At 43.1% G+C, this 26,206-nt stretch overlaps 1 protein-coding gene across 1 annotated transcript in view; it reads left to right on the forward strand.

Moving 5' to 3' along the window:
* syt17 (synaptotagmin XVII) overlaps positions 1 to 26,206 on the forward strand; it is a 56,287-nt gene that overhangs the window by 15,084 nt on the left and 14,997 nt on the right. Inside the window, exons 3-5 of the mRNA XM_048609659.1 lie at positions 8,552 to 9,174; positions 20,960 to 21,080; positions 21,471 to 21,626. Coding sequence (XP_048465616.1) covers positions 8,552 to 9,174; positions 20,960 to 21,080; positions 21,471 to 21,626 — 900 coding nt within the window. The remainder of the gene's footprint in view (positions 1 to 8,551; positions 9,175 to 20,959; positions 21,081 to 21,470; positions 21,627 to 26,206) is intronic.

Below are 26,206 nucleotides of genomic sequence, written 5' to 3' on the forward strand. Positions count from 1 at the left end.
GGGGTACATTTTTCACCCTCCAATCTGTAGGAATTGCTCCAGAGTCTATGGAATTATGTAAGATGGCCATCAATGCATCCGATATTCCCAGGGCCACTTCCTTTGGTAAAAACCGAAAGAACTGTGGATACTGTAAATCAGGAACAAAAACAAAGTTGCTGGAAAAGCTCAGCAGGTCTGGCAGCATCTGTGAAGGAAAAAACAGAGTTAACGTTTCGGGACCGGTGATTGACCCTTCCTCAGATGAAGGGTCCTCTGAGGAGGATTTGAGGAAGGGTTACCGGACCTGAAACGTTAACTCTGTTTTTTTCTTTCACAGATGCTGCCAGACCTGCTGAGCTTTTCCAGCAATTTTGTTTTTGTCACTTTCTTTAGTATTCTGAGATGCAGATTATCAGGCCTTGGGAATTTGTTAACAGTTAACCCCATTAATTTCTCTAGCACCATATTTTTCCTAATACAGATTTTCATCAATTCTTCCTTCTTGCTATCCAGACCTTTAGTTTACTAACATTTTGGGACATTACTAATGTTCTCTTTTGTAAAGACAGACCAGGATACATGCTCAATTCTTCTGCCATTTCTTTGTTTCCCCTTATATAATTTCCCCCATTTCTGATTGTAATGGATCTATCTTTGTCTTCACAAATTATTACACATTATTAGAAGCTTTTACCATCAGTTTTTATGTTCCTTGCAAGTTTACTCTCATACACTATTTTCCCCTCCTTATCAACCTTTTTGTATGTTTCAGCTGTATTCTAAAATGCTTCTACGCCTCAAGCTTGATGCTTCTTCTGACAATTTCATATGTCTCCCCTCTGAATCTAATATTGTCCCTAATTTCTTTCCTAAGCCATGGTTGAGCTGCCTGCCTATTTTATTTTTCGGTTGGATAAGAATGAATAATTGTTGTAATACATGCACAGTTTTCTTAAATATCAGGTATTCCTTGTCAATGCCAGCCCTTTAGTTAGATTCCCTATCCTTTATTGCCAACTCACTTTCCATATCCTCGTAGTTCCATTTATTTAGATTTAGCACCCCAGTTTTGGATTCAACTTCTTCACTCTTCACCTTAATGAAAATTCTATCATTTTATGATTGCTTTTCTCCAACAGACTCCTTGCAACAAGATTGTTAATTAATCATTTCTCATCACATACACGTGCCAGGGAATCTTCCTGTATAATATTATTGCTAGTTCAGTTTGTCTAATCTATATGTAGGTTAAAGTCATACATGGTTTCAGTTGTACCCTTGTTTCATACATGTCTAATCTCCTGTTTAATGCCTCCCCTAACACCTCTGCTACTGGTTGTCACCCTACAGACAATACTGCCAGTGTCTGCTGCACATTAGCGTTTCTTATTGCCACCTGAACAGATTTCATATCTTGATTTTCTGAGCCAATATCATTTCTCCCTGTTGTATTGATTTAATTGCTAATAATGCGATGCCACCTCGTTTCCTTATTTATCCTTCCTAAACAATGAAAGTTCAGTTCCCCCCTTTGGTCACCCTGCAGCCATGTCTCTGTGATTGAAACTGTATCATAACCATTTATAGCTACTCTACATTGTAGTTTATGTCCTAACTTGCTATATTCTAACTTGTGTGGACACATCCCATTTTGTACCTGTGTCATTGGTACTGATTTGTACCAGGATCTCAGTCTGTTTGTCCTCTCCCTTCAGAATGCCCTGCAGCTGATCAGTGACCTCCCCGACCCAGGGAGGCAATATACCATCCTGGAGTCTCTTTTGCGGCTGCGGAATCACCTGCCTGCTGCTCTTACAGTTGAATCCACTATCATTACAGACTCGCCATTCTTGTTCCTCCCCTCTTCAGCAGCAGATGCTATTAAGTTGGCTCCCACTACGTTCCCCTGCATAGCCATCTCCCCAAACAATGTCCAAGACAATTAGAGAGAGGGGCAGCCACAGGGCACTCCTACACTACAGTGCCTTGTGCCGCTCTCTCTAGTGGTCATTTATCCTCTTCCTGCCTGTTAAGTCTTTACCTGAGGAGTGACCAGCTCACTGAACCTGCTGACTATAACAACCCCAGCACCCCGGCTGGATGCTCCACACTGCAGATCCAGCTTGGAAATGTGGTTCACCAATAACTGCAGCTTCCTGCTCACGCCATCGCCATGGACACTGTGTCCATGACTTCCCACACAGCACAGGAGGAGCATCGCACGGGTGCAAGCTCTGCTGCCATGGCTTCTCTTTAGAACAAGCTTGCTAGTTACTCCCTATAAAGGATAACAATTATTACAGGGAACTTGTTCCACTTGAAACACTCTCACTACAGTCCAGTGTCTCAAACTTATTTTACTAATAGACTGCGTTGTTTAATTAGTGGAAAAAGTACCTATCTGACCCTACTCCCGATGCTTTCCCATCTAGAGTTATTGTAAGAAGCACCTTACGAATACAATCTCATACTCATGCCCAATTTCAACACTGGCCAGTGACAGGCGAGAGATTCCTGCTCAGTTGTGTAATGGAGAGACGTTGAAGTCTCTACCATCACTGTCCATGGCTCCAGACTACAACGTAAAAGTTCTGATGCTGAGTCACTAGACTCAAAACGTTAACTCCTTCTCTCTCCACAGATACCACTAGACCGGCTGAGTTTCTCCAGCATTCTCTGTGTTTGTTTCAGGTTTCCAGCCTCTGCAGGATTTGGATTTATTCATGTGGAAAAGTGCAGACTCTCACAACAACTCAGACTTATTGAACCTGGGTGCACTGTCCCCATATCGCATCAGCCTGCAGAGTTTCAACTCTCTCAGTGTCACGTTCCTGGACTGGATAGGTTGCAGTACCTGTGCACCCTGGATTATTGACAGAAGAATTTCTTTGGTGTACAAAGGCAAACTTATATAATCAGCAATAGCTATTGCCACTTAGCTAAACCCATAAAGTATTGTCTTCCATCAAGTTTGGGTTATACCATATAATAGTTACAATAGTTACAGAATTTGCTGTATCAAACAATAAAATTGCATTTGGGGATTGTTTCTCCTGCCGTTTCCTGGTGCACAATCTCCTGTGGGCTGATCAAAAAACAGAATGTACAGAAGCCTCTGTATGCTTTTCTACGCCAGGAACAAGGAATAATCAACAGTTAGATACCTTTATCTCAGGATGGTATGAGCAACAATACAATCTGTACTGTATTGCTGAACATCACTGGAGCTCATCCAGTAAATGCTGCTTTGTACAGTTTAATACCTTCTTCACATCAACGAGAACATTCAACTTGAATGAGAAATTTTCAATGTTCTCAAAGGACTGGTTTGTGATTTTCAATGAAAGGTGTACTTTATTAAATGCGCATTTTATGTTATAGAAATAAAAAGAAACTATAAAATTAATTGCTGCAATGGCCACATTGGTAACAAGTGTAATACGTTTCAGTGCGGAGCTCCCCAGTCCTCCAGTCACTTATTTATATGAGCAGTTGTTTGAGAATTGGTCTAAATGTACCACGGCGAGAGATGAATCAGATTTGGATCAGGTTTCATCTAGTAATAGGTAGCATCTATTAATTTAGGTAATGATCCCAGAACCAACAATGTGAAGATTGGAAATTCATCTTTTACCTTGATAAGATTTCTGCAAAAAATGTGTATTCTAAACATGACTCAAAATGAGTCAAAACTGCATAAAGTAAGGCATTTTGTCTATTGATTTGGTTTATGGTATTCTGGCAGATTTAACATTCTACATAAGAGATTAATGTGTAAAATTAAAGTGCATAGGTTTGGGGATAGTGTATTGAGATGGATAGAAAATTAATTAACAGAGAGGAAGCAAAGAATGCTTCTATGTCTGAATGGCGGGCCGTGACTAGCGGGGGCACTGCAAGGACCCTAGTTATTCACAATGCATGTTAATGATTTAGATGATGGAAATAAACATAATACCTCAAAATTTGCGAATGACACAAAGCTGGTTTTGAAGAGGATGCAGAGATGTTGCAATGTGATTTGGTCAGGCTGAGTAAGTGGGCAAATGGCAAATACAGTATAATGTTGATAAATGTGAGGTTATCCACTTTTGTAACAAAAAGAGGAAGGCAGATTATTATCTAAATAGCTGTAAATTGAGAGAGAGCAATATGCAACAAGACCTGGGTGTCCTTGTACACCACTCACTGAAAGTTTGTGCACAGGTGCAGCAGGCAGTAAAGAAGGTAAATGGTATGTTGGTCTTTGTAGTGAGAGGATTCAAATACAAGAACAAGGACGTCTTGCTGCAGTTATACAGGGCATTAGTGAGGCCACACCTGGAATATTATGTACAGTTTTGGCCTCCTTATCTGAGGAAGGATGTTTTTGCTATAGATAGAGTGCAGCAAAGGTTTACCAAATTGATTGCCGGATGGCAGGATTGATGTATGAGGAGAGATTGAGTTGGTTAGAATTGTGTTCACTGCAGTTTAGAAGAATGAAGGGGAATCTCGTAGAACCTTATAAACTTTAAACTTATAAACTAGGAAGAGTAGATGCAGGAAGGATATCCCTAATGGAGAAGGTGTACAGAACCAGGAGCCATAGATTAAGGAAACAGTAATTTTTTTAGGGCTGAGAACAGGAGAAATTTCTTCACCCAGAGAGTAGTGAGTCTGTTGAATTCACCAGCACGTAAATGGTTGAGTCCAAAAGATCATGTGTTTTCAGGAAGGAGGTAGATATAGCACTTGTGGTTAAAGGGGTCAAGATCTACTCCTGATCCTATCTTCCATGTTTCTATAATATAGCTCCCAAGATTGAGCAGTTGGTGATCTATCTTGTTAGAAACTATTCCTTGGTGTGTTGCTGTCAAAGGCAGCTAAGCTGTCCTGTATTAACAATTGAGATGACATTAAGGGTATGAAAACAGAGAATGATAGCAAATATGGCAGCATGTGTGGAGAGAGAGAGAGACAGGGTCAACATTAGAGTCCAAAATGACTCTTCTTTCGAAATGAAATCATCCAGATCCACCCTTGTCCTTCTAGATGGTAACAGTTTTGTGATTGTTGAAGGAGCTTTGGTGAATTTCTGCAGTGAATTTTGTAGACAGTGCACACTTGTTGCTACTCAGCGTTGGTGGTGGAGGGAGTGGATGCTTGTGGATTTAGTGCTAATCAAGCGGCTGCTTTGTCCTGGATGGTGTCAAGTTTCCTGAGTGTTGTTGGTGCTGCCCCCATCCAGGCAAGTGGGGAGTATTCCATCAGTTTGTGCCTTGTAGTGGACAGGCTTTGGGGAGCCAAGATTTGAGTTACTGACTGCAGGACTCCCAGCCTCTGACCTGCTCTTATTGGCACTGTGTTTAAATGGCAAGTCCATTTCGGTTTCTGGTCAGCATATAGACAGAGGGAGATCTAGTGATGTTAAGGATGTTGAACATAAAGAGCTCTGATTCAATTGCCTCTTGTTAGAGATGGCCATTATCTGATATTTGTCTGGTGTCATTGCTACTTGCTAACTATCAGCCCAAGCCTGGGTATTGTCCAGACCTTGTTGCATTTGAACACGGATTGCTTCAATATCTGAGGATTCGCAAATGGTGCTGAACATTGTGCAATCGTGGGCGAACATCCCCACTTCTGACCTTATGATAGAAGGAAGATCATTGATGAAGCAGCTGGAGATGGTTGGGCCTAGGACACTACCCTGAGGAACACGTAGAATTATGGAATCATACAGCACGGAAACAGACCCTTTGGCCCAACTCATCCATGCTGACCAGGTTTCCTAAACTGAACGAACCCTATTTGCCTGTAGTTTGGCCCGTATCCTTCTAAACCTTTCCTATCTATGTACCTGTTCAAATGTCTTTTAAATGTGGTAATTGTACTCACCTCTATCACTTTCTGTGGCAGCTCATTCCACATATGAACCACCCTCTGTATGAAAATGTTGCCCCTCAGGTCCCTTTTAAATCTTTCCCCTCTCGTCTTAAATCTATGCCGTTTAGTTTTGGACTCCCCTACCCTGAGGAAAAGACCTTGGCTACTCGCCTGATCCATGCCCCTCATGATTTTATAAACCTCTATAAGTCACCCCTCAGTCTCCTACACTCGAAGGAAAAAGATCCCAGCCTATCCAGCCTCTCCTTATAACTCAAACCCTCCAGTCTCAGTTACATGCTTGTAAATCTTCTTTGCACCTTTTCAAGTTTAATAGCATAGCAGGGTGACCAGAATTGTACGCAGTACTCCAAATGTGCCCTTACGAATGTCTTGTACAGCTGTAACATGATTTCCCAACTCCTATACTCAATGCTCTGACCGATGAAGGCAAGCGTGCCAAATGCCTTCTTCACCACCCTGTCTACCTGTGACACCACTTTCAAGGAGTTATGTACCTCCGCCCTCAGTCTCTCTGTTTGACAACACTCCCCAGGGCCTTACTATTAACTGTGTAAGCCCTGCCATGGTTTGTCTAACCAAAATGCAACATCTTGCATTTATCAAAATGGGTGGCACAGTGGTTCAGCGGTTAGCACTGCTGTCCCACAGCACCAGGGACCCGGGTTTGGTTTCAGCCTTGGACAACTACCTGTAGAGTTTGCACGTTCTCCCTTTGTCTGTGTGGGTTTCATCCCACATTCTAAAGATGTGCAGGTTAGGTAGATTGGCCATGCTAAATTGCCCGTAGTGTCCAGGGATGTGTGGGTTAGGTGCATTAGCCATGGGAAATGCAGGGATATGGTAGGGAGTTCCATCTAGTGGGTTGCTGTTCAGTGGGTTGATGTGGACTCGATGGGCTGAATGGCCTGCTTCCACATTGTGGGGATTCTAATTAAACTGTAATTAATCTGCCATTCTTCGGCCCACTGGCTCAGTTGATCAAGATCCTGTTGCACTGTTAGATAACCTTCTTCACTGTCCACCATACCACCAATTTTGGTGTCATCTGCAAATTTGCTAACCAGCTGAGTGCACTATAATTTCATCCAGATCATTTATTTGAATGTGTGGACTCAGCACCGATCCTTGTGGTGCACTGCTGGCCACAGTCTCCAGTTTGAACAATGACCCACTACCTCACCCTCTGTCTCCTGCCGCGCACTGATGTCCTGGAACTGAACTGATTGACTTCCAACCACCACAACCATTTTACTATGTGCCAGCTATGGCCCGACTACTGGAGTGATTTCTCACTGTTTCGCTTTGATTCCAGTTTTGCTCAGGCTCTTTGATGCCACTATCGATTGAATGCAGCCTTCATATCAAGGCAGTCACCCGCAATTCCCCTCTACAATACAGCTCTTTTGTCCATGTTTGAACCAAGGCTGTAATGAGGTCAGGAGCGGAGTGGCCCTGGTGGAACCCAAACTGGGCGTCACTGAGCAGGTTATTGCTGAGCAAGTGCTGCTTGATAGTGCTGTTACTGACACCTTCCATCACTTTATTGATGATTGAAAATAGACTGATGGGCTGGTTATTGGCCGGGTTGGATTTGTTCTGTTTTCTTCTGTAAGGACATACCGGAGCAATTTTCCACATTGTTGGGTAGGTGCCAGTGTGACAACTGTACTGGAACAGCTTGGCTATGTGTGCAGCTAGGTCTAGAGCACAAGTCTGCGGTACAATTAACAAAATGTTGTCAGGGCCCATAGCCTTTTCAATGTCTAGTGCTTTAGGCTGCTTTATGATATCACATGGAGTAAATCAGCCATTCAGCCCGTCGAATCTGCTCTGCCATTCATTGAGATCATGGCTGACCCTCAACTCTACTTTCCTGATTTTTTTTTCACAATCCTTGATTCCCTTATTGATTGAAAATTGATTTCAGCCTCGCATTTACTTAATGACCCAGCTTCGACAGCCATCGGTGCTAAAGAATTCTGCAGATTCACTCCCCATTGAGAGAAAAACATTCCCCCTCATCTCTCTCCTAAATGTGTGACCCCTTATTCTGAGATGATGCTGTCTGGTTCTAGACTCTCCCACAGCGGAGAAACAACCTTTCTGCATCAGTAGGGTCACCTCTCATTCTTCTAAACTCCAATGAGTACAGGTCCAACCTACTGAATCTCTCCTCATAAAACTCCCTGCATACCTGGTATCAACCAAGTGAACTTTGGACTGCCCCAATACCACTGTATCTTTCCTTAGATACGGAGCCTGAAACTGTTTATTCCACTGTTTATTGAAATGGCTGAAAACTGGAATCTATGAAGCTGGGACCTCTGGAAGAAGCTGAGTTGGATCATCCATTCAGCACTTCTGACTGCAGATTGTCACAAATACTTCAGCCTTAAGTTCAGCGCAAAAAAAAAACATTTCCTGTGTCTTTTTGATAAGAAATGGCATTGGAGATGCATCAAACTCACAGGAAATGATGATCTACATAATGGGTGAGCAGGTGATTGATAGAGTACCTGAGAGCTGTGTCCTTACTACAGACCATTGTTTAACCAATTACAGAATTACAGACCAAAGAAACTCTCGACCAGGAGTACAGATGTAAATGAACTGTTTGACTGGTAGATTGTCCGTTTATTTTAATTATAAAACCTTCTCGCATTTCCTAATTTTTCAGATCTGGAGGCTTTCAGACGACCGAGCTCTCCATTACTTGATATCAAACCTATCGAGTTTTGGGCAATAGGATCTAAGAAAGAAATAGTTCAACCAAAGGTATTTCGAAAAGCCTACGTGCCTGAGGACTACTTCCGAAAGTTTGAGCCAAGACTGTACTCTGTTGATTCAAACAGTGATGATGTGGACACTTTGACTGATGATGAGATTCTGTCCAAGTATCAGCTTGGAATGCTGCATTTCAGTACCCAGTATGACCTGCTGCATAACTACTTGATAGTGCGGGTGATCGAAGCCAGGGATCTTCCTTCCCCGATCTCATACGATGGATCCAGACAAGACATGGCTCATTCGAATCCATATGTGAAGATGTGTCTCCTTCCAGATCAGAAGAACTCAAGGCAAACGGGTGTTAAACGAAAAACCCAGAACCCAGTTTTTGAAGAGCGTTATACATTTGAGATTCCGTTTTTAGAAGCTCAGAGGAGGACTCTCCTTTTAACAGCTGTTGACTTTGATAAGTTTTCACATCACTGCGTTATTGGAAAAGTTGCAATGCCTTTAAATGAGGTAGACCTTGTAAAAGGTGGACATTGGTGGAAAGCGCTGATTCCAAGCTCTCAGGTAAGGTATGACTTTGATTGTGTGCCTTAAATTTCCACTTGACTTTCAGCGTATGATTCATTGCCTGATGTGCCGATATCTTGAAATCCTGGTGTCCAGTATTACCATTGACAGTGGAAGAGGTTTTAATGTTAAATACTTAGAGGCAAGTTGAATGGATTTTGCTAATTTGGCTAAACTTCCCAACTCCATGAATATGAAACTTTTCAAAAGATTTACCCTGCCCCCACCGCAGCTCAGCTATGTCAGCATCCACTGGCTACAAAAGGTGTGCAAAGCCTCTGTGTTCTACATCTGTCCTGTCAGTGTGAGCAGGCAGATTCCTGGGCAGTTTTAGAAAGTCACCAACATTATGGACATGACCCTGCCCTTGCCTGCATGATTGAACAGCCATTGCAGGGAAATGGGATTAGAATAGATGGATGGTTGATGACCAGTGCAGGCACGATGGGCCAAAGAGCCTCTTTGTGTGCTGTAAAATTTCTGTGATTCTGTGCCTCTTAGACTCCTCTGTGACGTTCGACACTCTGCTTTACTGACCAGGGCTGAGCAAAAGATTCACCCAGTTATTTATAGCACATTATCCCTTAAACAAATGTTGAATTTCTCTAACTCCCATTGTGAGACTGTGGCTAACAATATTAATAAAACAACTCACTGTGAAAGTCGAGAACATGTTATTCAAATCATTGTAAAAGAGGTTTTGAAATGTGGTACCTGGAAATTATGTGTTTGGTATGAGATCAGAAATGCATTTGTGCCTATTAATGGTACAAGATACACAAAAAATGAATTTGTATCTTCCAACTAATCCAAAGTAGGATGTCTATGTCGTTGTTGTGATGCTGGACTAACAAACTGAATATCAAAGGCTTAAATCACACCTCGACAATGTGTGAAAGTGGCTCCAATAAATCTTGTGGTTTGTGGCTAGGCACCAAAATGAATCATTGAGAAAGTTACTGTTAATTCGAGAAAATCCACCTGTGTTGCAGGGAATGGAGTCTGACTTCCTTTCCTAGCCTGACCTACCTGTGACTTCAGTCCTACATTTTATTGCTAATATTTCGCTGTAAAGATCAAGAGATATATCTAAACAGGAAGCTCGACAGACAGATGAGGGAGAAGAAACAGAAAGAGAAGCTGCTCAGGTTAGGTGGGGAGGTGTAATCGGGATCAACCAGTTGTGTTGAATGGCCTAAAAACAATGTAATGTAAGCTAGCACCCCATTTCCAATCTCCCCCTCCCTGTGCATGATCTCTGAACAGGTTGGTGGCTCCTTCTCAGCTTGTTTGCAGCCTTTTCCATTAATGACCATTGCAGGCTCCGCCAGTGCATCTCCTCTAACATTCAGCTGGGTGAGATTCCCCTCTCCTGAATCTACTCTTATTTTCTGCCTTTGACAAAGAGTTACTTAGCTGGTTTATTTTATTAGGTCTGGAGTGGCCCAAGGATTGATCCCTGACCAGGATTCTATTTCTCACGCTCCACACGCACCTCCTGTTCCAAAATCTGGTCCCATGTGTACAGTCAAGTTGGCCAGCAACAACCTCCCTCTAGCCCTCATGCTGCTTGTTGATGTACAGTTTCTCTAAAGAATATTGGGAAGAGCTAAGCACAGTTTTTGCTTCCCTTCACAAGCTCTATTCCCTACTGAATCATCCCTCACCCCGACACTGAGATCGACCCAACCCAATTGTGAACGTTTTAATGTGAATTGTTTCTCTGACTACATTTCCACTCCAACAGCAAGAATGCCTATTTCTCGATCTATAATATCACCAAGTCTCCATCTCTGCTTCAGCTCCCCCATTGCTTCTGGAACCCTCATTCATGGCCCCCGTAGCTTCTAGAATTGACTATTCCATAGTTGCCTGGTTGATCCCCCAATCTTCCCTAAAGTCATCCAGAACTGTATTCTAATTCACATTAATCTTATCTACAAACCCCCACCTCAACATTTGTTGACCTACAGTGGCTCCTGATTTGACAATGTTCTGAATTTAAAACTCTCAGTCTTATTTTTAAATTCTTACATGTTCTTGCCCCTCTCTACCTTTGTAACTTCCTCTTTGAAACCTGTGGTACCTGCCCCAACCCAGGCTCCTGCACATTCCTGATTCTAATTGTTCCACCATTGGATTCAGATATCTGAACTTGACTTTGAAATTCATCCTCCAAGCCTCTCTTTCTGCCTTTAAAACCTTCCCAAATCCCACCTTTTTGACCATCTTCTGGTCATCTGTCCTTCTGTCTCCTTATCTGTCACATTTGCTTGATAATGTTCCTGTGAAATCATTTGAAACATTTTACTGTCTTAATAGGTGCTATATAAATGCATGCTTCTATTGCAGATTCAGTTTAATTCTTGGCAAAGAAAAGTCACTGAAAAGGGGCTCCACCTCATACTCTGAGGGCAGTTTAGGACGGGCAATAAATTCAGCTTATTCTATGTTATCAGCTACGTTACAGGAGCAAAGCAATGTACAGCTGAAGGGGCTGCCTCTTGCATCCAGTGGGATCTGTCAGGACCTGCCTATGAGCAAATGGAACAGGGGAATAACTAATGGCTACAGGATATTTCCCTCATCAACCGCTTCAGAGATGCAGTGACACACCTCTGGAGCAGGTGGGACTTGAATCAGGGCATCTTGGCCCAGCGGCAGGGACATTACCTCAACGTCACAAGCGATGGTTAGGTGTTAATTCAGGGCTAGTTGGATGAACGCTTATCTGGGTGTGTGGGAACAAGTAGGTAGTGAGGTGAGAGATTGTGTTTTGTGAGCTGGAACAAAAATAAAAGTCTGACTGGAAAAGGATATGACTGGCCTGTATATCGCCAGCATTTTAATTGTTGGGATTTAATACTGACACCAAATGTAAGGACCTGACCCGGATCCAGGATTCTGATATTTTAATAACAGTAGAAGCAGTTGGGGATTAAATCCAACATGTTCTGCATTGTTGTAGGGTGTGCTGTGTCTGTGACTTCAATACTGTTTCATTAATGTGAAATTATACTTTCAAAAAAGAGTGCCCAATTTTATAATGAGGAAATCATCAGAAAATTTCAATGACATATCATTCAGCCTACCCAATACCTTTGATGATTGTGAGACCATTTCATTGATTGTGAAGTTGATCTTGCTTAGATTTTGAGGTAAAGAAAACATCTTTTATTGAGCTGACGTCAGTTCAGCTGAACCTTCCTGTTACTGTACTATGGGCCAGAATGAGATAAATTGGTAAACAGTAGAGGGATTGTAACGTGCCATTGTAACCCCATTCCTTCCAATGCAGGCAGATACTAACTTTGTGCTGTTGTATAAAGTAATTGTTCTGGAGGGGTTAACGTTACATGTTACATTGGCTCCACCCATTCTAGTGATGTCATAATCTGTGGGTGGAGACAAGGAGCTATCCCTGAGCTTTTCAAAAGAGCAGATGCATTTGCAGTAGCTCCCAAAGGTCCCAGTGATAACATTGAACCAAACGTACCTGTACTTACTGCTCCCATGTAATACACTTTCTTGATATCCCAGATTTCTTACAATCCAAAGAAAATCTAATTTTGGAGGAAGCCATTCAAAATACAGGAAGCAGAAACATTCGCAGACAGATCCTGAGAGGGGAAGACCAACCCTACCTCAAGAGGGCTCCGAGTCTGTTTGCACCATTAGACATAGGAACATTGGAACAGGAGGAGGCCATTCAAGGCCTCAAGCCTGTTCCACCATTCAGCGAGAGCCTAACTCCATATACCTGCCTTTGGCCCATATACCTTAATATCTTCGCTAAACAAAGTGTTATCTGTCTCAGATTTAAAATGAGCAACTGATCCAGCATCCACTGTCATCTGTGGAAGAGAGTTCCAAACATGTACCACCCTTTGTGTGTAGAAGCACTTCTTAACATCTCTCCTGAATGGTCTGGCCCTCATTCTCAGACTATGTCCTCTCAGTCTAGAATACCTAACCTGTGGAAATAGTTTCACTTTATCTATCCTGTCTTTTCCTGTTAATATTTTGAAGCTTTCGATCAGATCACCCCTTAACCTTTTAAATTCAAGAGAAAACAGCTTAATTTATATAATCTGTCCTCACAGCTTGACCCCTGAGGTGCAGGTATCATTCTTGTAAACCTTGCCAAAATAGCCTTCCTAGGGTGTGGTGCCCACATCTGGTGACCACACTTCAAATGGGGTCCATGGAGACATGGACACATTAAAGAGTTGTGTGACAGGCCAGGATGAGAGTGTGCCAAATAACAGATGCTAAGGGCAGGTGTCAGCACTGTCGGAGAGAAAAAGCTCACAGGCACAAAGAATGTCCAGCCAGCACTAAGGAATGTTCCATCTGCAAAACAGTAGGTCACTCCCAGCATCCAGCGGGTGTGCTGGACCCCGGTGTATCATAGGGATGGTGCTGGGACCCTTGCTGGTTGTTGTGTACGTTAGCAACTTGGATGTGAATGGAAAAGGTGTAATTAGTAAGTTTGAAGATGATATGAAAATTGAGGATGTTGATAGTGAGGAGGACGGTCTAAGGCTACAGTTTGATATTAATCAGCTGGTAAATTGGGCAGAACAATGGCAGATGGAATTTAATCCCGTTAAGTGCAATATGATGCATCTTGGGAGATTTAATAAGGGAAGGCTATACACAATGATTGGTAGGTCCCTAGGGAGTACTGAGGGAAAAAGGGACCTCGGTGTACAAATCCATAGATCCCAGAAGGTGTCAGCACATGCAGACAGGGTGGCAAAGGTGTCATATGGGATACTTGCCTTCATTAGCTGGGGTGTAGAGTACAGGAGCAAGGAAGTCTTGTTACAACTTTATTGGTTCAGCCACAGATGGAATACAGTTTGCAGCTTTGGTTACCGCACGATCAGAAGAATGTGATTGTGCCAGAGGGGGTGCAGAGGAAATTCACCAGGATGTTGCCTGGGATAGAAAGTCTCAGTTATGAGGAGAGACATTATTTTCCCTGGAGCAGAGGAGGCTGGGGGTGGCGGGGGGCAGGGGGGCGGTGGCACGGGCTCTGACTGAGGTATACAAGACTGAAAGGCATAAACAGAGTAGATTGTGAGAATCCTTTCCCCATGGCAGATGTGTCTAAAACCAGAGGGCACAGGTTTAAGGTGAGGTGTAAGGATTTAGGAGATCTGAAGAAAAGAATTTTTCACCCAGAGGGTGGTAGAAATAAGGAACGTGCTGCCTGAGAGGGTGGTGGAGGTAGGTTCTCTCACAACATGTAAGGAGCATCTGGCGAGTACTTAAAATGCCAAGGTATAGTCAGCTATGGACCATGTGCTGTGAATGGGATTAGTGTAGTTTGGTCTTTGTTGGTTGACATAGACACAGTGGGCCGAAGGACCTGTTCCTTTCCATATCACTCTATTTGCTGATGGAAATGCTCAATCCTCTTCCTTTCAAAACTAAACAAAGTGAACAACTTCATGTTGACCCATATTAATCATCACATTTTGCTCATTTACTTAACCTCTCTTTATGTCTTTGCAGAGTCTCTGCATCTTCTTCACACTGTATTTTTCTACCTGTCTGGGTGTCATTGGCAAATATAGCAGGTGGTAAATTGTTGAAAATAAAGTTAAAAATAAAGAAGCTTAAATGAATGTATTTACTGTAAACAGTTCTGGTGAGGTTTTAATTAATCAGCCTCCATCTAGTGGCAGACACTGACTAACTCCCTCAGTTATACTCCCTATACTGACTAACCCCTGCCATAAGGCGGAGGTGGAGGCCAGGGCATTGGTGAAAGTTCAGAATGGGAGCCAGGACCGAAGCAGACACTGGGAGACTTTAAAAGCAAGGCAGAGGGATGGTATGGGTGGGGTAAAGAGAGACTGAAGGAAGAGGGAGAATTGGAGGAAGGCTAAGGGATTTCCGGATGGAGTGGAAGATCAGAAGCATGGGGAAAATATCTTGAGAGCAAGCCATGGAGCAGGACATCTGTATCAATAACTTTGAACCTCTCAATGGCGATCAAGGATAGGAAATCAATGGTGACCAAATAACATCCACGAATCAATAAAAATAACTGAAACTCACATATATTTCATTACTTTAATAGTGACGTTAAAATGAAATCATGTTAACTGAGTCAACTTTAAAGAAGGACTTTCTGTAAATACATTAATATAGGTTTAAAACACGAGTCCGTATTTCTCTCTCTCAAATTGATCATAAAATATTAATATGTTATGACCACTTAAGCAGTGCATATTTTGATAGGTCTCTTTTTTGACTGAGCCAGGGTTGGAAACAGGAAACCTGGGCTCACTATGCTGTTTTTAGTACAATGGGTCCTGACACTGATGAAGTCCATAAGATTATTGTCTCAAAATGTCCGTTTTAATCTACCTTTAGACATTTCCAGGCATTCAGCAACCCTACAATTCCAAAATCAGTGATTTATTGCAACCATTTTAAAAGTTCAACAATGTCAATTTTTAAAAGAAAGTACAGTTTCAACAGTTTTAATTTATTCACTTTTGGGTCATGGGTGTTGCTGGCTGGGGCAGCATTTATTGCTTGTGAACATAAGCAGAAACAAAAACAGAAATTGCTGGAAAAGCTTGGCAGCTCTGGCAGCATTCGTGGAGGGAAACCGGAATTAACGTTTCAGGTCCGATGACCCTTCCTCAGAAAGGAACTGCATCCGCAGTTCTTTCGGTTTGTATTTATCGCCTGTCCCTAGTTGCCCTTGAGAAGTTGGTGGTGAGCTGTCTTCTTGAACCGCTAAGGTCCATGTGTTGTGGGTTGACCCACAATATTGTTAGCGAGGGAATTCCAGGATTTTGACCCAGCGATGGTTGAAGGAACAGTGATGTTCAGCACCATTCGTGACTCCCCTGATGCTGAAACAGGCCAGGTCCAAATGCTGCATGACCTGGACAATATGCAGGTTTGGCTAACAAGTGGAAAATAACATTCACACCAAACAAATGTCAGACAGTGACCATCTCTAATAAGAGGATGGTGAGTAACTTGGAGGGGAACTTGCAAGTGGTGGTGTTCCCAAGTGTCTGCTCCCCTTGTATAGGTGGAAGTGGCCGTGGGTTTGGAAGGTGCTGTCTGAGGATCTTTGGTGAATTTCTGCAGTGCATCTTATAGATAGTACACACTGCTGCTACTGAGCGTCGATGATGGAGGGAGTGGATGCTTGTAGATGTGGTGCCAGTCAAGTGGGCTGCTTTGTGCTGAATGGTGTAAAGCCGTTGTTGGAGCTGCACCCATCCAGGCAAGTGGGGAGTATTCTATCACACTCCTGACTCGTGCCTTGTAGATGGTGGACAGGCTTTGGGGAGGCAGGAGGTGAGTTATTTGCTGTAGGATTCCTTGCCTCTGAGCTGCTGTGTGGCCACTGTTTTGTTACAGCTAGTCCATTTCAGCTACTGGTCAATGATAACCCATGGGGTGTTGATTCTGGGCAGTCTAAGGATAGTGGTTAGATCGTCTCTGATTAGAGATGGTCACTGTCTGGCATTTGTGTGGTGTGAATGTTATTTTCCACTTGTCAGCCCAAACCTAGATATTGTCCAAGTCTTGCTACATTTGGACCTTGCCTGCTCCAGTATCAAGGGAATCACAAATGGTACTGACCATCTCCCCTTTTTGACCAGATGATTGAAGGAAGGTTATTGACGAAGCCTGCTATAAATGTGTAAGGACTGGCGTTCTTTCCCCACTGCTTTCTTGATCCCGTTACCTGCAGCCTCATCTTCCTGGTCCTGACCACTCACCAAATCAGATGGCCATGTCCTAAAGGGTGTGACTACTTTCTGAACAAAGTCTCCCCCCCGATATGGCACAATGTGTCCGACCCAGCCAACAGGTTTGGCCATCTGAGCTGAATGTTCTCGAGGTGCAGACACTTATAGCTGACGTGTTACACTGACAGGCAATGGGATCCTTCTCTCCCCGTCCTTCCTCATGCCCCCGCCTCCCTCCCTCCCCCCCCCCCACCTTCCATCCTGAACTCCCTCCACTGTTTCAGATGCTGCTGCCCCACCCTCTCCCCCTCCTCCCTGATCGCTGGACCCCACCCCTCCCTCTGCACTCCGTTCCGGGTTTCTGACTACTGTACTGGTGCTCTCTGGGTCAGTGTGACCCAGCCTGGCCCCAGTGTAGCAGGAGCAGGGGGACGGGGTTACCTTGTCCCTTACTTTGACTGTTCCTCCTCCTCCTTTGCTGATGAAATGGCCGGTACTGTGGGCTATGCTCAGCCAATGTGCCACGAGGCTGTGTCACATACACTGGCCCATCGAGACACAACTTGTGATTATCGCCCAGCCCCTCCCCCTGTGCTCCAGGCAGTGGGGGTAGTCTTATCTAAGGCCTGCAAAGCTCTGCTCCCGTGCATATTGTCTGCCAGTACGGCTTCTCTCCAATGTGCCATTAACGTGCACACTGATGTCATGAAACACAGTCAGCCAAGGACCACTGTTGGTTTGCTTTGTCAGAGATTCGGGAGCAATGGATTGTCCCAGAATGGAACTATTGTGACATTCCTCAAAAGACGGGTAACATTAACCTTAACTGTTAGTTATGGTTGGTCATGCCCCAGTGGATATCGAGGGGGTTCTGGCACGCACTAGCAGTGGCATCCTGCACCATGGAGATGCCTGCAACCATTGAGGTGCCACTAGCTTGCTCTCCTTGTTTCCTCCTCACTCTCTATACAGCCACAACCTTGGGTATGGTTTCTTGTATGTGACAGGGAACATTGCCCAAGGAGAGAATGGAAATATCTCCCGCTCCAGTGAGACAGGAACCCGAGTAAGAAAACATTATAGCCATAATCACCTTCACAGTCATTGGCACCTGCCAACCTCAGGCTGCAATAGGTCACTGAATTCAGGGCATACTTCCTCACAGTGGCCAGGACATATGAAGCACTAATCCTGGCTGGGTTTGAGGTTCAAGACTTGCAGCCAAAGAACAAAGAACAATACAGCACAAGAACAGGCCCTTCGGCCCTCCAAGCCTGTGTCGACACAATTTACCCTTCTATACTAAAACTGTCTTCATTTGCAGGATCTGTATCCCTCTATTCCCTTCCTAATCACGTATTTATCCAGGTGTTTCTTGAACGCTGCCATTGTGTCTGCTTCCACCACCTCCTCTGGCAGCACGTTCCAGGCATTCACCACCCTCTGTGTGAAAACCTTCCCTCGCGCATCTCTTTTAAACTTACCCCCTCGCACCTTGAACCTGTGTCCCCTAGTAACTGACCCCTCTACCTGAATACTTCTGAATACGTATAGATCTTGTCCCTGAGAATCTTTTCCAATAATTTCCCTACAATCGACGTGAGGCTCACAGGCCTGTAATTTGCAGGATTATCCCTGTTATTCTTCATAAACAATGGGACAACATCAGCTATTCTTCAGTCCACTGGGACCTCATCTGTGGCCAAAGAGGATACAAAGATGTCTGTCAATGCTCCAGCAATTTGTTCTCTTGCCTCCCCTAATATTCTGGGATAGATCCCGTCAGGACTCAGGATCTTAACTACCTTAATACTTTTTAACGTGCACAACGCCTCTTCTTTCTTAATAGCAACTTGACTTAGAAATTCGACATTCCCTTCCCTTAGATCATCCTCCACCAATTCCTTCTCTTTGGTGAATACCGACATAAAATATTCGTTTAGGACCTCACCTACCTCTTCTCCTCCACACATAGATTCCCTCCTTTGTCCTTGAGTGGACCCACCCTTTTCCTGGCTGGCCTCTTGCTTTTTATGTCTGTATAAAAAGCTTTGGGATTCTCCTTAATCCTGTTTGCTAATGACTTTTTGTGACCCCTTTCAGCCCTTCTTATTCCTTTTTATGTTCTTTCCTACTTTCCTTATATACTTCAGGGACTTTATCAGTTCCCATCCTCCTAGACCTTACAAATGCTTTCTTTTTCTTTCTGACCACACCCCTGGTCATCCAAGGTTCATGTAACTTGCCCATACCTATCCTTCATTCTCACAGGAACGTGCCACTCCTTAATTCTCATCAACAGTCATTTGACATACTCCCATGTGTCCAGTGTTGATTTACCCTCAAACAGCTGCTCCAATTAACACTGTCCAGTTCCTCCCCAATATTGTTGTAGTTCACCTTCCCCCAGTTTAACACCTTCACCTGAGGACTGCTGTTATCCCAATCCATGAGTGTCTTAAAACTCACAGTATTATGGTCACTATTCCCGAAATACTCCCCCACTGAAACTTCACTCACCTGGCTGTGCTCATTACCCAAAACCAGGTCCAGTATAACCCCTTCCCTGGTTGGACTGTTTATGTACTGTGTCAAGAAACCCTCCTGAATGGTCCTTACAAATTCTGCCCCACCAAGACCCTCACACGAAGTAAGTCCCAGTAAATATAGGGGAAGGTAAAGTCACCCACCACAACAACCCCGCTGTTTTTACATCTTTCCAAAATCTGTCTACATATTCTCTCCTCTATCTCCTGCTGGCTGTTGGGAGGCCTGTAGTATACCCCAGCATTGTGAAGTCATAGAGATATACAGCATGGAAACAAACCCTTTGGTCCAACTCACCCATGCTGACCAGATTTCCTCAATTAATCTTGTCCCATTTGCCAGCATTTGGCCCATATCCCTCTAAACCCTTCCTATTCATGTACCCATCCAGATGCCTTTTAAATGCTGTAACTGTACGAGCCTCCACCACTGCCATTTCACCTTCCCTATTCCTGGCTTCTACCCATCCTGCCTCACTGCATTAGTCCTCTGATATATCCTCCCTCAGTACAGCTTTGAAATACTCCTTTACCAGTAATGCAACTCCCCCACCCCTTTATGTCCCCTTCTATCACACCTGAAGCATCTAAATTCTGGGGCGTTCAGCTGCCAGACCTGTCCTTTCTTTCCGCCAAGTCTCTGCAATCACAATAATGTCATAGTTCCAAGTACTAACTAATGCTCAAACTGTTGATTAATGAGGCCTCCTCCTGTTCCCCTGCACATCCTCCCTCCTCCAGCAGTTTGCTCTGTTCTGTGTTGCCTTCCTTGAGGGCCCTGCTGCAGCCTGAACAAAACCTTACAGAGTTGGAAGGATGTCTTCAGAATGGATCATGCCACTTCCTGTAGGTTTTTGCAATTACGTGGAACAGTACAGAGCAGCAAACACTTCGACAAACCTAACAACAGCTGTCTGAACCAATCAGCAGCTGCCCTGAAACCCATGGACAGCCTGAGTGGGTGGGACTGCCGGGAATCCTTCTTGCTGCCATGTCCACGCGCACTCTGGGAAGTGGGGAAAAGGCTGTGTGAGATGAAGTGTTCAGATCAAAAATGGCATCACTTTGTCAGACCAGTGAAACAGGCTCATTAACATCACGATCTGCTGACTGTGTAACACTGTGCTCTGAACTACACTCTTACTGAGGGGACACTGGCAGTGCCGGCTCCCACACTCGCTGTACTCAGCATAGACACCGTTTCTTTTAAACTGTTCCATGTAGGAGCCGTGAATTAGAACAGTGCGCAAGCAAACTTTGTGGCCAGAATGTTTCTCTTCTGGAAACACTTACAAGTGATTGATTCCAAAAGAAACATGTTTGTTGCCACATATGAATATGAAAGAGAATATATATGTGGCTATGATTTCATAAAGAAATCTGTTCTTGCATATATGTCATATCCTAAATATGAAACCAAGCTGTTCCTTGGTGTGCTTTAATTATTAAATGCATTACTTCAAACATTTGGTGTTTTACTTCCACTCTGTTTCCTTACAGAATGAAGTCGAACTAGGAGAGTTATTGATCTCCCTCAATTACTTGCCAAGTGCAGGAAGACTGAATGTGGATATTATTAGAGCAAAACAACTCCTTCAGACAGATATGAGCCAAGGATCAGGTAAAGAAGAGTTAGATTCATATTTAACATTGACTGTTGTACAGTAAATTGGTAAGAATTTAATATTTCACTCTGCAGATCATAGACATAGAAACATAGAAACTAGGAGCAGGTGTAGGCCATTCTGCCCTTTGAGCCTGTTCCATCATTCATTATGATCATGGCTGACCATCCAACTCAATAACCTGTTCCTGTTTATTTCCCCAGATCCTTTGATCCCTTTAGCTCCAAGTGGTTTATCCAACTCCCTCTTAAAATCATACAACATTTATGCCCCAGCTGCTTTCTGTGGTAGTGAGTCCCACAGGGTAGAACCATAGAAAATACACACTGAGAAAGTTATCATTTGGATATTATAACAATTATTATCCTGCTTTTAAATTATGACAGATCCATTTGTTAAAGTTCAGCTGGTGCATGGATTAAAACTGGTAAAAACTAAAAAAACATCTTGTATGAAGGGGACCATCGACCCATTCTACAACGAATCATTCAGTTTCAAAGTTCCAGTGGAAGAATTGGAAGATATCAGCTTAGTTTTTACAGGTAAGACCATGCAATATTCATCATCTAGCCTCAGATAATTAACATTCAATCCAATGTGAATTATCAATTGGCTCAGAATCCTATACTGTTTGCTTTTACCTAAGGCTTCAATTTCTTTACTAAAGAAAGCCATTTGCCTGTGTGAGTACGTATAATTTGAAAATACATACTATATTTATATAGTTCGGTGTTCTCTCATTTAAAGATTAATTTTGGATTCAGTACATTTCCACAGTTATCATTAAACTTTGACGCTCTTCTCCAAATGATTGTCCTTAAACAGGCCTTGACACTGAGTGAGATTAGACTGTACCACTACAGAGATCATTACATTTGAGCCTACAACAGGGGATCCATATAAATACTGTTAACAGCATGAGCGGGACTCAAGAATCAGATCCATAAATATTACTTTATTTTTTATCTTTCTGACTCAGCTAACACCATCACAAAGCAGCAATGGATATTTCAGTTTCTAGCCTAAACAGATTATGCTGCATTGGGAAATGTACTTACTTGGTTGAGCTGTGTAGGAACATTGTAGGAAGAATGTAATTTTGTCTACTGAAACATAATAAGCATTAAGGGTGAAAAAGTGATATGTTGTAGTATGTTACTGCGCAGTAGTCTGTAGCTCCTCATGGCATTGAATTAAGTTTACTGTTTTATTCTCATTTGGTGCTTTTGTAAGTGGTCACTTTTTAAAGTAAGTCTGTACAAGCATGATTATGCAGTCGTAAAGGACTGAGTTCCATTAGCCATTTAAGTCTCATTAATAATTTCTCAGAAGTACAAAAGGGATGTTGTAACAGATTGCAGCTAATATTTACCAATTTATTTCCTGGCAGCAGCGTCAGTGAAACCTGCTTTCAGACCTGATTATTTCTTGTCAAAATAACAGCAACTAAGTAATGTTTCACATCTGCTCCAGCCTGCTCTGGCTGTGACAGTGTGCTGCAATAATTAGCAGCTTTTTAATTGGTGAGCTGAGATGTTGAAGTTACTGATAGAGGATTGTCGGGAACAGCGTTACACGTCGAGTGTCAGGAACAGGATAATAGCGTGCACAAGCTCTGACAGAATTGTACATCCTGGACTTGCTATTCTGGAGTTTAACCGGAGCCGATCTGTGATAATTACAGTCCAGCACTTCAGTGAATAGGACATGATCTTGCTGATTCTTTTCTTAAGGTTAGAGATCTGCCTGGTAGTCCCAGTGTGTCAGTTGAAAGCTTCTTACACTGTCTTTCACACTAAGAACTCACACTGTCTTTCACATGGAAGTGTTTTTCACCATGCAGGAGTATTGGTTGGGAAGGTAGTACTTTTTAACTTTAGGACACGAACTCCAGTTCACACTGGAGACCCGGGACAAGATCACCACAGGATCAATGCCTTCGCTGCAATGCAAAGACCTGAGAAAGAATTGAACATGTCCCTAGGTGTCGGAAGACAATGAAATGATCCACCAAGGATGACAGCATTGACGAGCCATTCATGTTCCTGCAATTTACAGAAATCTCAATGACTGTGCTAACAGCAATAATCTACCTGTGAGTATATTCCCCTCTGTGTGATGTTGTCTCCTCAATCTTACAGATGTTAACCTCAGCCTCTAAAATGTAGTTGAAAATCTATCCATCAATCTTGCTATAAATGCAACATCAGCTACCTTTCTGACATCAAAATACCATGGATTGTGGAAATTTGAATTGAAACAAAATTAGTGGAGAAACTGAACAGACCAGGCAGCATCTGTAGAGAAAGAAACAGTGGTAATGTTTTGAGTTATGAAGTTCTTATCGTTATTGGGAAAAGTTACAGATTAAAGATTACAGATTTCCACATTGCCCAGTTCTGATGAAAGGTGCTTGATCTGAAATATTTACTTGGTTACTCGATCCACAGCTATTCCTGACATCTTTGATACTTCTGACAATTTCTGTTTTTATTAGCTGGCTTTCAGCATGTACACATTCGATGTATTTCTGATTGATTTATCCACTCAGATGCCTTATTTACATTACTCCTTTTTGTTGTTTTTTACAGAAGGACCTAGAATGTACCACTAACTCACACACTGCACTCAAAGCTGCATCCGAGCAGATACAGACTCCCACCATCGCCAGCACCTGTACTCTCATTAAGATTGGAGAATATGGGCAAAGCCACTGAACACTCCTAGATATCCCAACTTTCTGGCTTAAACAGAGTTCTGTGGCAGGCGGTAGGTTCACCTTCAGAGGAGCAGCAGTGACATGTCCAAGGTACACACAATGATGGGTCAGTACATGGGAAAGCTCTCTGCTTGAAGTACTCCCCAGCAGAGGTGCAACAATTCAACTGTTCTGAAGCTCTGCCTTAAACAGATTGATGCCTTCACTGATGGTAGAGAAAGGAGTTATTGTGATTACACTGAGTGTTTCTGTGATAACACTATATCGCATAATTACCAGGTTCAGATTGATAAGTATTAATCATTGTGTTTACTGATGCGGAATCAGCTTTCTGAACGTTGGACATATTTGCTTCTGAAGGTGAATTCCTCATCTCCCCTGTCCATGTCTCCCAGCTTACCCTGACCACACATTCACTCTGTGTCCCTAACTTAGGCTCCAATCTTGCCTTTTCCTTGTGACTGGTTCTGTTCCTTAACTCTCACTGAGGTCCTGGGCTCCTTCTAGTAACAGACATCAGTTAGTGCAAGTAGTTCTGGCAATCCAGCTGCACGACCAACTTCTGCCATTAATTGATGCCTGGTTACTCGAACAATACTGGACAGTGAAGGTCATTGGAGTGATTTTGTTCAGTATTGCATTGTGTGTCTTTAATAATTAGTGATGATTTTATTTTGCAATTTATTTCAGCTAGGAATGCAGTTTTGTACACATACAGGACAATATTTCAACATTAACATTGCTTTTTCCAAGTGAGAAATATCTGAAGGAACCTAATACTGGCTTTAAGCTTGATTTTTATGAAAAACTATGATTCATTTAAAGTTGCTGTACTTAAACTCAGGATTTTAACGAACTTTAAGCATGACTTTAAGTGAGGACTGACTATACTTGTTTCTTGGTTTACCATTTTGGCTAATAGCAAAGACGTACCTGTTTAGCATTGTAGAGGATAATCTTTAGTGCAGTCCCATTCACACAGTCCACCAGTCTGCATAGCAATTTCTGCTTTCATTCTAACCTGACTGTTGTACTTGTTGTCCCTGTAATAGATGGACATGGGAACCAGTATTTTCATGAAGTAAGTAAGTGTGGTGTTTTTGAGAGGAGATCTAATTGGTTGAAACTTCTGCCAGTTCCATGGTTTCTCCTGTGGGATCTTGCAGGGATGGCCCTGCAGGTCACTGTATGAATGGGAGTCCATTGGTGCCAGGATATATCAAGCTGTTTTTACAAATTCTGCTGCTCTGTTTGTCAGTTTCAATCATGCAACAGTCACCAGCATTGCTGGAGCTGACCGTACAATTGATAAATTGACCCCAGCTCTTCAAGTTGAGCATCAGGGATACAAAATTGTCAAATGTTTGCAGAATAATCTGTCAAAATGATGGCAACTTCTCAGTTCTGAGGAAGGGTCACTGGACCCAAAACATTAACCCTGATTTTCTCCTTCACAGATGCAGCCAGACCTGCTGAGCTTTTCCAGCAACTTTGTTTTTATTCCTGATTTACAGCATCTGCAGTTCTTTCGGTTTTTATATGGTAACTACGTTATTTTCCTTATTTGCTAAATGTAGATGACTGAAGGTTGAAAGCTATAATTTTGTGCATCGTGCTAAATAGTGTAGAAATGTGAAATGGAAGTGAAATGGACAGAGACTTAGTGTGTCTATGCTTGACCCCAAACTCTAGCCCTAGCTGTTCCAATACTGGACGAGCTGGGCAGAAATGGAGAATGGCTCATATGACCATAGAGAAAATGATAGCTTTGCATTTCTTGGTTCTCTGAGGGCAGCTAATGCATTGTGAACTGCGATCTTATTGCTGTGCTCTACGCTGTAGTTGCCCCTCTCCTTTGTTTACTGCAGTCTAATTTGAAGGGTGACTGTGCCCCTATAGTCTGAATGAATATGGAACGTGGCTGAGTTGTTAAACTGTCTTCTTCTTGCTGAAGAAATGCCATTTACCTCATGGTTAGCTTTTCATACTGTCCTCCTTATCTCCCTGCAGCGCCTGAGTTACAGCTGACCCACTGTGACACAGCAGTTCATCAGCCTACCCTGTGAATCTGTGCTGATGTTGACATGTGGAGATTTGTGAATCAAAGGGCCTGGGATTTCACACTGAGCTGCACTCCACGAGCTGCATCCATGTCAATCTCGGAGGGGGAGCTGATGGTGGGAAACTGACTTTCCCAGGGGGAGGGGGTTAGAACTGTTACTCCACATGGGGATGGCTTCCTGTCCAATTAGAGGCAGCAGCTGCAGAAATGGAGGTTGGGCACTCAGTGTCACGGCAATGACGTCTTCGCCTGAGGCTGCTCAGTGTCCTGAGGGAGAGAGTTTGTACACTCACGCACACGCACACAACACTCACACACACTCACACACACACTCACACACA

Source organism: Rhincodon typus, chromosome 21 (assembly GCF_021869965.1).
Source record: "Rhincodon typus isolate 14 chromosome 21, sRhiTyp1.1, whole genome shotgun sequence".
In the NCBI taxonomy this organism is placed as follows: Eukaryota; Metazoa; Chordata; class Chondrichthyes; order Orectolobiformes; family Rhincodontidae; genus Rhincodon; species Rhincodon typus.